The 13,199-nt window shown below is 31.7% G+C and overlaps 3 protein-coding genes across 3 annotated transcripts; all 3 read right to left on the minus strand.

Moving 5' to 3' along the window:
* Nucleotides 1-1,279: 1,279 nt before the first annotated feature.
* LOC108778276 (peptidyl-prolyl cis-trans isomerase FKBP4) lies at nt 1,280-2,290 on the minus strand. The gene is made up of 2 exons (XM_018545407.1): nt 2,278-2,290; nt 1,280-2,189 (listed from the first exon to the last, which is right to left on the minus strand). The coding sequence occupies exon 2, from the start codon at nt 2,162-2,164 to the stop codon at nt 1,280-1,282; it is 885 nt and encodes a 294-aa protein (XP_018400909.1). The 5' UTR covers nt 2,165-2,189; nt 2,278-2,290.
* A 596-nt stretch (nt 2,291-2,886) lies between these two features.
* Nucleotides 2,887-4,980, minus strand: LOC108778277 (retinol dehydrogenase 13). The gene is made up of 6 exons (XM_018545408.1): nt 4,812-4,980; nt 4,359-4,524; nt 4,097-4,205; nt 3,694-4,008; nt 3,063-3,270; nt 2,887-2,989 (listed from the first exon to the last, which is right to left on the minus strand). Exons 1-6 carry the CDS (start codon nt 4,880-4,882, stop codon nt 2,887-2,889), a joined length of 972 nt encoding a protein of 323 aa, XP_018400910.1. The 5' UTR covers nt 4,883-4,980.
* Nucleotides 4,981-8,543: 3,563 nt separating this feature from the next.
* Nucleotides 8,544-13,199, minus strand: LOC108778377 (E3 ubiquitin-protein ligase SIAH1). The gene is made up of 5 exons (XM_018545546.1): nt 12,450-13,199; nt 9,999-10,337; nt 9,685-9,924; nt 9,418-9,610; nt 8,544-9,301 (listed from the first exon to the last, which is right to left on the minus strand). Exons 2-5 carry the CDS (start codon nt 10,225-10,227, stop codon nt 9,124-9,126), a joined length of 840 nt encoding a protein of 279 aa, XP_018401048.1. The 5' UTR covers nt 10,228-10,337; nt 12,450-13,199; the 3' UTR covers nt 8,544-9,123.

Consider the following 13,199-nt stretch of genomic DNA (forward strand, 5'->3'; position numbering starts at 1 on the left):
TATAATACGTTAGATCCAAAATTTAAAGTACATTATTATTTTTGTAATTTATCTTTTTGTATTGCTGTTAATAAATATTAGAGAGACGGCTTTAAAAATATTATATTGATATATTTGTTTTACTAATTGAGATAAAAGTGAATAAACAGTTATTATGTATTACTAATATGGAGCCATATTCGGTCATCTTATAGTATTTTATACAAAATGGGTATATATAGGATAAATAGAATTTAGCGAATATAGTTATGGAAGTGCCATTAAATTTTAATTTTAAATTTACAAGAGATATGTCTCACATGCTAAACTTTATTTATTAATTTTATAGAATTCCTTAAATTTCATTTTTAATAAATTATATATAAGTAAAATAAATTCAGTACACAATTACATATTAACTCAAGTTTATAATCAAATATAATTGCACTTATGGTAATTTAGATCACTTTTTTTAATATCACAATATATAATATATTTCAAACTTGAGATAATATATAACAGCAGTTATTAAATCACAATTTTTTTCATATTAAAGAGCAGTTGTATTATGTAATTTTATAAAATTATTAGGAACTAACATAAATATATAAAGATTAAACGAACAGATTGTCCAAATCATTTCCAGATATTGATATGAAAGAAGAAATTGTGACATCTTATATCTTTTACACAATTGTAATGTAATTAAAAATATTCACTATAATAATTTGTAGTCGTGGCTATTGATAAAGTTACGTCAATTAAAATTTTTGTATCATAAAAACATTTATAGAATGCATTATGTATATTTATACACACATATATAGTTTTATCTTTCAATTATCCATTTTATAATAATTTACTAATAAATATTGTAATAAAAAAGTTAATTGTAAGGAATTAAATTATATATATTATATATCTACATCTGTAACTACACATAGTACAACTTTTTAATTTAATGTTATTAATTTGTGTTTATAAGGCACAAATCATTGATCTGTTTTCTGTTCCTGTACTAGACTACATTAGAATTCTCTTTCTCATTTTCAACAAATATCAAACTTATGCATGTGTTTCACTTTAAGCTTTTAAAGTGTGCACTAGTTCAGCCACAGAAAACAAATCTATTACATAATATAATAATGTAATAACAATGGTGATAGTAACATTAAAACAATTGAGTATAAGTTATCACAAAAAGAAATAAAAATCTTATTTTTCTGTTTATAAAGTATATATTTTATTTTTTTAAGAAATAAATTTATATGTACAATTATACAAAACATTGAAAAATATTCTAATAAGTTTTAAACATTCTCCTCATCATATCTTTATTTCTCTGAAGCGATAGTTGCAATCTGGTGTTGTACACATCAAATTGTTCTTTCGCCGAGTGATTAGTAGGTTCTAAAGTAAGTATCACCTTCAAATCTGCTATAGCTTTTTCGTTGTCTCCTATATTACCATATGCTACTCCTCTTCTATACAAAGCCTTAACGTTATTCTTATCTTTATTCAACACTTTTGTGCACAGTGTAACGACGTGTTGATAGTTCTTTTGCTTCAGTTGACATATTGCCATGTTATTATATAATGCAAGTTTTAAATTATTAATATTATACTCCAACTGCTTATTTAATTCTAAGTCTGCTATTGGCTCCAATGTTATGAGAAGTTTGCAAGCTTTGCTGAACCTACGGAATGCATCTATGATTCGGGAGTCCTTAAACAACACGGTTCCTTTTTCTTTATATCTTGAAGCTACTTGATACTTTTCTTCTGCACTCCAATTCCAAACTGGTTTATAGCGTTTACAAAGGGACAATGTGATCTCAAACTGAACTATTACAGATTCATTATTATCTATAGATTCTGATTGCTTTAAAGGCATGGCAATGATAACGAGACTCCTCTCATTGATATTCATCATGCAAATCACTCTCTCGATTTTTTCATCAATTTTTGAGCTAGCTTCTCCTATAACCATCGTCTTCTCTGGCTCGCCATCAAGAATATTGGTATGATATTTCACTTTTAAATCCATTTCAGACATTCCAGTAACGTTTATGTTCTCTACATTAATAGTACAAGTGGAGCATTCAGTTGGTTTCTTGGTAAAAATACCCGGCTGTAGCACTCTCTTTTGGATGCTTTTGTCTGCTGATTTCCATAAATGTGTCATCGTGATGATACATCAATGATCAATTCTATAACACGATACTATTTTAATCAATAATTAAAATTGATATTATATATTAGGATGTGTGTAAATTTAACATGCAAACTGTTACTTACTCGTTTCAACAAACGCTTCTTAAATTTATTTATTTACTTTAGACTCTGTTTTACTCTGTTTTAAATTAACCACAAGCAGTAACAAGCAGAGAGAAATCTGACAGCGTTTTGTTTGAGAAGCACTAGAAATCCTAAGTCTGTTCTTTATTCCTGCATTATCTAAACTGGTGCACACGGTGTAATAAGTTAAAGTGAAACAAATATACGTTTGTTTCGCTTCAACTTATTATACAGGTCAAACGGTGCAGGAATAAAAGAACAGACCTCCCTACAATAGTAGTAAACATGCGTGAGCGGTATGAGCGTTTCAGAAGAGGTTAGTTTAAAGAGAAAGAGTGCAAATGTATACTTTTCTCTCTGACGAGGTTTTGACAAAAACACCTATGGGTCTTATGTCGTAATCAACTCTTATTATAGTCTCTAGAGTCTAGACTAAAAAACGAGGCCTTTTCTGTTGCATGAGATAACTACTAGTATAAAGTTACTCTGCTAGCATTAATATAAATTAAAATATTTTCTAAATGTGAAAGGAATTTTAAGAACATATAATTACCAAAGACTAATATTATATTTCAAAACAAGTTACAACTGTATATTTCTAGTGTATATCTATGTAACATTTAATTTTGTCCACTTTTCACTAACTTTCCATAACCATTTAGCTAGGTCATCATTCTTTATTTCCTCTGATAATTCTTTAGGTTTGCAATTGCTGTAAATATAACAATAACATTAATACTATATTTATAACATTTAACATTTTTTAATTTTTTTATGGTACTTACTCTAAATAACATCCAGAAGCATTTGTAAGACTAGGATCTAATGCTGCATACAAAACAGATTGAACTCCATGCCGAGGTGCTTTAATAAATGGCCAAGCAATTGGCTTCAAAAATATTCGTGTGAAAAAGTTATTGTATACAAACATATGTCGCGTTATGTTTGTATCAACTATACCAGGATGGACAGCATTCACGATAACATTAGTACCTGAAAAATAAATATGCTTCAGTAATTATTTGAAAAAACGAGAAAAAAATTTTACAATTATATTAAATTATACATATAAATTCTTATTGGACTGCTAGAATTCAAACCAAATGAAAATGCTGCAGCAATCTAAATTGTATCACAGATGCTTCAAAAAATAATTATGTGTAAATTTATATACTACGTATGTAATTCTTCAATTGCACGCCAAATTTTTTTCAGAAACGCAACACTAATAAACTACCGCAGTAATTATCATGAGTCAAATTGATTTAACGATTATTCATAGTGTTTATGCATCTTATATTGATCTTGATAATGTTGAATAACCTATTAAAAACTGTAAATAATTAATTTTTCATTACGAAAAATATTATTTAATATTTTAATATTTTGTTTTAATTTAATTCTATATAAAATTACCTTTCAATTTGCTTGCCAATTCCCGAGTAAAAAGTATTATAGCTAATTTACTTTGACTGTATGCTCTACCAGCATCATAATCATTATCCCAATTCAAATCCTGCATATTTATTTGACCAGTACGATAAGCGGCGCTGGACAAATTTACAATTCTGGATGGTGCAGATGTTTTCAAAACGTCTAGAAGCAAATTCGTGAGCAAGAAGTGTCCCATGTGATTAACTCCTAGCTGCATCTCGATGCCTTCTTTAGTGTAACTCTTTGGGCATCTCATCACGCCGGCATTATTAATAAGTATGTGAAGTTTATCATATTCTATATAAACAAAATAAAATAGACATTCGAATAAAAACAAAAAAATTTCTATCAAAAAAAATTCTCTCTGTATACTTATATTAATCACCTTTTTTAAATTGTGTAACAAAGTTTCTAATACTTTCTTGTGATGCTAAATCACACTTCCTACAATAAACATATTTGTTCTTTGTGTCAAGTACAATATTTCGGCGTTCCTGCAAGAATACGATGAAAAGTTATTTAAAATGATAGCACACAAGAGAGACTAGAAGATTGACTTAAATGTAATATCTTATTGCAGTAACGTTTTCTATTTAATTTTTTAATTTATTTGTAAATTGAATAAATACTAACAACGATATAAGTACCATTTCACATTTTTCCATGTCCCTACATGCCATGATAACTCTTGCATTGCGTTTGGCTAATTCTAGGACTGTCTCCTTCCCAATACCAGAATTGGCTCCTGTCACAATGACTACCTTGTCGACTAGATCCTCTTTTCCTTCATATTTCGGACCTCCCATATGGTCCCTGCAAATTTGACATGATCACTTTTACTATTTATGTTATAAAGCAATGAAAAAGTACAAATTTCTGTCTCATTTAACATTTACATTGTTCGTATCAATGAAAAAATTTATATGTGTATATTAAAAAAGATTATGCAGCTATATAAATGATTTTGTTCAGATTTATACAACATATATAAACACATATTTACTGATATTAAACATTTTAAAATAGAAAGCGAACGTAAAGGAAAAAATTAATTGACTTTTTATGTAAAATCTTGGAATAACTTTCGAGCAACGCTATACTTCGTCAGATACGCCGCGCCGACGGTAGTTGCTATCACAGAAGTGTAGATAAACGATTTTGGGAGTTTCATTTTCACCGATCAATTCGTGGAGGAAACTAAAATGAACAATTAAGTAGAGTGTGAATTCGAGAAGGAGCATAACCAAACTTAATTGTCGTCATGTGCATGCGGCGCCATACGTACAACGCTCGGCGTCACATGTTCGGTCTACTTCGGTCAGTTCGGTCCGGTTCCTTCAAATACGCTTTGTGCAAGAAGCACATGGAACAATCTTCATCAGCCGATGCAAGATGAAAAAACCAAATAAACTATAACAAATAAAAATTAAAGATCCAGTCTGGATTTTTAATGTTTTAAATATTTCAATGTGAATTATGTATCTATACATATATTATATACATATGTACTTTTGCATGTATTTATTTTTTACAGATTTCTATCATATTAAAATCTCTTTACTAGATGTCTATATTGAGCATTAAAATTTATTTGTGACATTATTTCAATAGTTTAACTACGTTTTTAAGCTCGGAAAAATTTCGCAATTTAAATGACTATACACTATCATGCAATTACACATATACATATATATATATATATGTGTTTAATTCACATTAAATTATTTAATTCGACCGTTATGTATTTCCTATTTTTTATTTGTTGACTTTTCAAATGTACTGTAAATAAAATTCTTATTGTTCAAATAAATCGAGCTAATTTATGAAATGCATATTGGAACGATAATTGTCTATATAAAACATTATGAATTTCACAAACCACGCTTAATAATTGTTCTTTATTTCATTAATTTTATTTGTTCATTTAATCAAAATTATCGTATGTTGCTAAAATTATTTAATCTTTCAATCTTTCTTCATTAAACCTGCAAGAATTTCTAAATATGAATGAAATTGATGATTAAAAGATAAAACTATAATAATTTAAAATATTATAATTTAATAAATTATGTTAATTTTCTAGATTGTTTAATTATATTAAGCTTTTATTTATATTTGTGACATATAGTAAGAAAAGCGGTTTTAAAAATTAAAATAAAAATTAAGAAAACGGTGACAACAATGATAGAAAAGTATCTATAAAAAAAATTTATTCATGCTTTTTATACATGGCTTGAACATTTTGTAGATTCTATAAATGCATATATAAGTATATACATTATATTTAAATAAAGCTATTCTCTCGACAATTATACTATTCTGCGAATAGACGAGCACCGCCGGCTTCTCCACTAAACATCTCGTAGTAGAATACAAAGAACCTGTCGTGAACTCGCCGATCGACACAACGATTCATTCGTGATTTCGTAAATTGTGTCGTCAAAAACTGGGAAACCTCTTGTTCTCATTCGCTCGATTTATCCAGGATATATCGGGCATACACCAAGTATACGCACAGTACAATTACATTCCTCGCCTCTTGTAACTGAAACAGCAGATGAATAACTAAGTTCCGATAAAATCAACGATTCCCAGCATTCCGGTAATTTCAACGTATTTCAAGAGTGAAAAGGGGAAGTTATATACTGTAAAAAATATATATCATTATACGACAGCAAAGTTGTCAAAGAATTCCACGTTTTACATATTCTCGCTCACTAGCCCTTTTATATCTCATTCAATTCATAACGTAACGAATCAATTTTTCCTTTTTTTCCCTTTTTAAGAATATTATGTTATTATGTTACATAATCGTTCTCTGCAATACAAGCGAAACAATAGGTAAGTTTGTCAGGAGAATCAAACGTAAAATGTCTTTTTCCATGATTATGTTCAATGAAACAGCTATCGCGCGAATGCTAGAGAATAAATTACTACTTGATTAAAGGATAAGAATTATGCTATATCGTTTATCTTATATCATATGTACAAGATACTTAACAACGTCGTGATGCGTTTCCTCGAAACATAAATTATTAGGTCCCTGACCAGTGTCGTATTTTCAGAGATAAAAATCTAGCATGTATATTTACAATTCTTCCCTATATCACACGATGATTCTATACAGAATACCAATCGCATCGTGATCTCAATATGATGAGTGCACTGGTTTTCGCAATCTCGACCGATATTTGTCAAGTTACGCTTCACGCTAACAATCTGGAAAGATGCTCTCTAAAGTCTCGATACAGGGTGTAACAATTAACGTTAATACTCACGGGCTTGATCTTGTTTTCTCTCCTGTTTTTTTTTTATAACCGCCAAGAACGCTCGTTTCTCAATGTGAATTCGTTAAGATTAAATATCTGCCTGATAGACGTGTGTAAATATAATTGCAAGGTAGTACACAAAATCATTTTACGATGTGCGCGTACACCGTGCACTTGGTTCCCTCGAGTTATTTCCAACATCGTGAATATCGGCATGTCGTGATTTACTTTACTAATACTAATTATATCACATAATAAGTTTTCTTATTTACAGTAACAGTGTTTCCGCCTATACCTCGTGAAATCTTCTCTCTTTTACAACTCTGTTACAGGGCATTAAACCGATCAATAATTCACAAGTAATTGCTGATGATATAGAATGTAGTGGTATTAATCCAACTTTATGAGAAGCCTTTAATAAGGCCGTGTCATCAATACGAATTACTTAGCAAAGTAAAATTTGTGCAAGTTTTCACAATTTATGAAAAATATATAATTAATCATTATAACTTAAGTCTACTCTCATCTCATATAATTACATTTCAGTCTAAATTGTTCCTCCAAAAGAAACAATATTTTCCGTACCTCCTTTCTTATTTTAATGCTTTTCTACATTAAAATATTAATTTCAACTTATTGAACTTTTTCTTAGTAATGCAATTCGGTTCAATGCTCTGCTTTTATTAAATATTTCATTGCTTTTTAAAACTTATACATTATTACATGATATAACAATATAAAGGAAGAATCTGAATGCATTTTGAGAAGCATAAATCACAAAAATAAAGAAAATTTTTATAGCTTTATGAGAAAATCTTATTGCGAGAATGAGTTATCTATTGTAATAACACTCTAAGTAAATATGATTTAGTTATTAAAAAAGACATTTGTTAAAAGAATTAATTCGATAGATATTGAACATGATACACAATTTCTTTTCTTCTGCATTAATAAAATAAATTTTATTTAAGAGTAAATGACATTTGACGTTAATATTTGCAAAAGAAAAAGAGAATACTGCAAAGTACATTAACACTTAAATTGTATAAAACATTCCTTTTATATTTTAATGTATCATTGCTTCAGTCATTTTCAAACTTCCTTTTCATCTTGCTTACAGGAACTTTGCTGCAATTGAACATTGCTCCATATCGTGAATACATCCCGAAATGTACTCACAACTCTGAAAATCTATAATTCAAGTGTGCTATATAATTATTCAATGCTATTAGTACATTTCAGAACGCACCTCAATATAACTGTTGTAAAAATATTAGTATCTTGTTTCAATATTTAGACTAGATCGTGAAAAACTGATCTGCCTTTCACTGCTATTTGCGTAAAAATCACAAAAAGCACGATATCGTATGCATCATTATAATGCAAAATAACAAAACAGTTGCAATTGCGTCCGTGCTAATTACAAAAGCCGGATCGCGTTATATACAAAATACATACATACAGATCCTTTGATAAAATATACGAAGAACGAAAGTATGACATATTTTAGAAAATCGACAGTAAATTTAATAAATAAAAATAATAGTATAAAATGTAGGCGGAAAATTAGATACACTAGTTACATTCATAGCACAGACAATATTCATAGCAAACTTGAAGTTTGCTTCGTAATATTCGCCGTACTAAGTCCAGAAAAGTATTAAAAGTACAAAGATGTCAGTAGAATCCAATATGTTGTATCTTCCCAGAGAGATATGAATGAAAGCTCGATGTGAAATGAGTAAGAGTAATATGACAATAGCGCGGATATCAGGTACTTTCTTTTTCTCGGAAAACGATATCGTGCTCAGCATCAAAGCTCCAAAGTCACAGCATGGATATATCGAAAAGATGTTTATTATATTTATCTTCGTGATATATCAATCACATCCAAGTATACTTTAAAGCTTTTCAACGACAGTCCTATACTGAGCATCCACATGCTGCATATCGTCAATATACTCGAAACAACATTCCCTAATGTCTCTGTATTGCTAATATCCATTTGGTAACATAAAAAGAACTGTCCTCGATGCACATAGCGAGCAGTCCCATTCGAATACTTTACCGCACCAATCATCCCAGGACTGCTCGGTATGTCCGATGTTATTTCTTCTTTTTACACTGCTTTTTCTGGCTTTCCTCAGGCCATAGAAATCGTAACGTTAATTCCTAAGTTTCCATTGTCAGCAAACAGCTGTGCTATTGAGGTGTCAAATACAAGGCAGTCAGAATTTAAAATCGCGGACGATACACCCTCATGAATAGAACGAGGCATTGCTTCCCATGTGAGACGTCTTCTGTGTCCATTTAATTCTAGTCTGTTGGATACGATAGTTTAATTAAAAAACATTTATGCGAGAGACAAAAATATTGAATCTATTGCATTTTATTAGATATTAAATAGTTTTAAATAAATTACATAAATTATAATTACCTGTAAGCAAAGTTCTCTGCTTGCTTTCTGGAGCCAATCAATTGTACAATTGCGAAAAATTGTTGATGCCCATCATATTTTTCCTGTTTCTCAAGCACCAACATGAAGTGGTGACCAAAACAAGATTGCATCATGACCCAATCCACAGCTCCAGGGAGGTTAATATCAGTTGCCAAAAAAACTATGTCTTCACCTAGAGAACATTCAACAAAGGCATTGTGTTAGGAGTTTACAATCAAGATATCACAGACAGCACAGATTTATTACCTTGTAAAGTTGTAATGCTTTTGTGACTCATAATAAGATGTGGCATCACTTGCTCCAGTGATCCTTGCCATTTGCAAGATGCACCTGGACATGGACAGCTGTATGGACGGAACTCACATGCATCTTCATGATCTGCCTTTTCCGTATGTACCAGTGAAACTGTACAACCACTAGTGGAGTATTTGCAAGGAAACATAACATTACTTGCTACCTTTTCCATAGCCAAATTACGGATGTTACCTGCACACACATTAGCCAAATGTTTGTTAGGTCTCTCAGTAATAAAAACAAGAGAATGTTTTATTTTCACATACCCAATGGACCCCTGCATGTGGGGCAACAGGAAAGCTTCGGTCTGCAATTTGTGCAAACTAGATGTCCACTCTGACATTGCAGAATAGGTGGAAGCACGTAGTCGAAACATACAGGACACTCGAAAAGGCTTGCCAAATCGGTGGAGCTGCTCATGGCGGATACGGACGACGCAGAGGTACTTGCGACTCCTCTCCCTCGCTTACCAGTGTTGATGTTTAGTTGGGACATTTTGCCTTTTAGGTTATGTATCGAGGATCGCCACTCGAATGCAATCTCTCTTTGTTTTTCGCGCTGTTTTTCAGCAATGCATCTTTGTTTTAACCAGTTGATTCACCTCTCTACAAAATCACAATATTCACAAAACATAAGATATCGATATTTTACTTAATCCCTGAGTATTCGCATGCTATAAATGGCTATTGATGGCTATAGAAACCAAGTTACACGTGTGCTGCACTAGTGTGCACATGTGTTTTCTCTCTTTTTTGCTAGGGATATCCATACACATCTAAAGGACAGATATATGACTATATTGTTCTTTTAACTTTTTTTATGGATGTACATCCTATATAAGTGAAACAATTTTTTCTTCGATATTTTTAAATTGTCAAATATAAACAATTTAACAATAATAAATTTCTATGTTGAAAAATACGAATCTTATATATAATCCAGCCTTATTAAACTGAGATATGATTAGTCTCATATAACTATATACAAACACAATGTTATTTTTATTGTTCTGTTACTGTAATAAAAAAAAATATAAAATAATTTCCGAATAATTTCATTAATATAATTTGATCTAAGGATTAAAATTTAAAATATTCAAAATATTTTACGAGTTAAGTATTTAAATGATGAACGTTAAACTCTATTGGTGCTAACTGTCGCTTTTTTTTATCTTAGTAACCGTTATAAAATCAAATCCATTAGACTTAAACTAATTTTTTATCTGTATTCACAAAGAAAAATTCTAGGCCATTCTTTCAAATGTATTCTGTTTTTTCAGATAAATATAAATTCTGAAACAACTTAGGATTTATGTTTAGCTAAGAAAAAAAAATGTATTTGAAATAACGGTGTAGAATTTTTCTCTATATGAATACAGATAGTGGAAAATTATTTTAGATTTAATGAACCTGTTCAATGAGTATATATAAGGCTAATTATAAAATCTTTAAATCAACTAACTTATAAATATACCATTATATTATTAGCATCACTAATGGTATCTATATGTACAATATATAATGCTAATATCTACCGATTTAAATAATTACAGTAAATTATACATAAGATGAAAATATACGAATCAGTGAACGATTTAGCTTGTTGCTGTCACTTAGATCGTTGGTTAAACTACACGATTTCACCAAAGATCACCGCATTCCGGTTAGAAAAAAAATGTTAATTGCAATCTGAATCTTCGGCAGTTTTGCCGTGTCACTGTAATTATCAATTTCACAATATTTTCAATTAGGTTATGCGATTTCAATGAGGTTGCCACGTCTCCGCTCGATAAAAATATCACGTAGGTTTTAACACGACGTAAGTACTGTCACTTTTTTAAATACATGCGTCCAACGACACGCAACAATTGCACGTATCTAGGGCGCAAACAATTGACGATAGTCGACGATGCATTGTGCAATGTTAAGTCATGCGATTATAACACGCGTTTTTTTTTTATTTACGCACTGTAAAAATATCTGCTGACTCGGAAATTTTTCGATTTTGTAGATAAGCAGCTCCTTATTGCGGTTTTGAGAATAAAGATATACACTCGACGTTATTATCTAATTCTCAATCCATGAACGATGGACTAACTTTGATAAAAAAAAATTGATCTATCTTTGAGAAACAAATTATTAAATAATTTTAATAATGATCTCTTAGTTTTTCAGCATCAATTATTAAGTATGTTGAAATCTATTGATAAAAATTAAATCATCTCTCTCCGTAAATCCATGAAAGATTGAAAGAAAAACAGTCGAGTATTATTTTTATAGTTTTTGACAATTTCATGCTTGTTTCTACCAATATAATTTAATTTTAATCTTCAAGTAACTCTTCATCTTGTTCCAGTTTTAATAATTAGAAAAAAATTAAGAGTAAGTTGAATCAAGATCCAACTTAATCTATATTAGTAGAAGCAAGCATTAGAAGATAAGAACAGTGATTTTCAGTCAATTCAACACTTTCTAATATTGCAGAGTTGTAAGGTCAGCTTTTGATGCGAGTACATCGCTCGTTAATTTAAAACTCGCTTGAATAAAAAATTCAACCTGGAACGTACTGCGAGATCATTTTCAACAGCAACCGAGATACAACGAACTGGAACCTGTGGTGGTTCCCCTATATAGAAAAGTTGCTTCTTTTCCCTTGTCACTATCTTATACAGGTGTTTTGTCTCTTCGGCAGCATCGCGTTGAAGACTGTCCACTTACCAAGATGCACAGGTAGGGCAGGATTAGATAAAGATGCGCTCGGTAAGACCGTCGTCGTGTTCACCGTCGGGGCAGGTGAAACGTACACGCCGCCTCCCCTGCGACCGGAAGGTACGAACGACAGGAGTCGAGAGAAGGCACTTGTTGTGAGAAACAGCGATGACGTGAACGATGACGATGAGGCTGACGATGAGGAGCGCGACGTAGTCACGGTTGACTCGACGCGGTGGTTAAGATCCGTGAGCGTTGTTGCAAGAGAGCTCGTCGACGTTGCGTGACGACGCATCGATGTGACCAGGGTATTGCGATGACAATACGAAGAAGAAAGAGATAGAGAGAATAAAGAAAGATAAAGTGTGTATGTGCGTGTGTGTGTATTTTCCTCGGCAGGGCAAGAAGCAGGAGCACTGGAGCAGCGGGAGTAGGTGGGTGGAGGAGAGGAAGAAGGGCTACATCTCGAATCTCCGCGATCGTCGGAGCAGCGTGACTGATCTTGACGACACCTGTGCCGATCGTGGGTGAGGCATAGCAGCCGCGCTTCGGAATCACGCTTTCTCTTCTTCACTCCCTCGTTAGCTCTATTCGTCCGCGACGATCCTTCCACCTTCGCTCACAGAAGACGCCTCCGGTCGCTTGGTCTCCGCACGAGAACAGCCGTACCAAAAACGCAACGAACTCGATCAGCTATACAGCTGTTACACATTCACACACCAACAACGGATCAGCGCCGCTTGTGCACTACTGTGCACT

The sequence above is a fragment of the Cyphomyrmex costatus genome, unplaced genomic scaffold, assembly GCF_001594065.2.
Source record: "Cyphomyrmex costatus isolate MS0001 unplaced genomic scaffold, Ccosl1.0 scaffold5, whole genome shotgun sequence".
In the NCBI taxonomy this organism is placed as follows: Eukaryota; Metazoa; Arthropoda; class Insecta; order Hymenoptera; family Formicidae; genus Cyphomyrmex; species Cyphomyrmex costatus.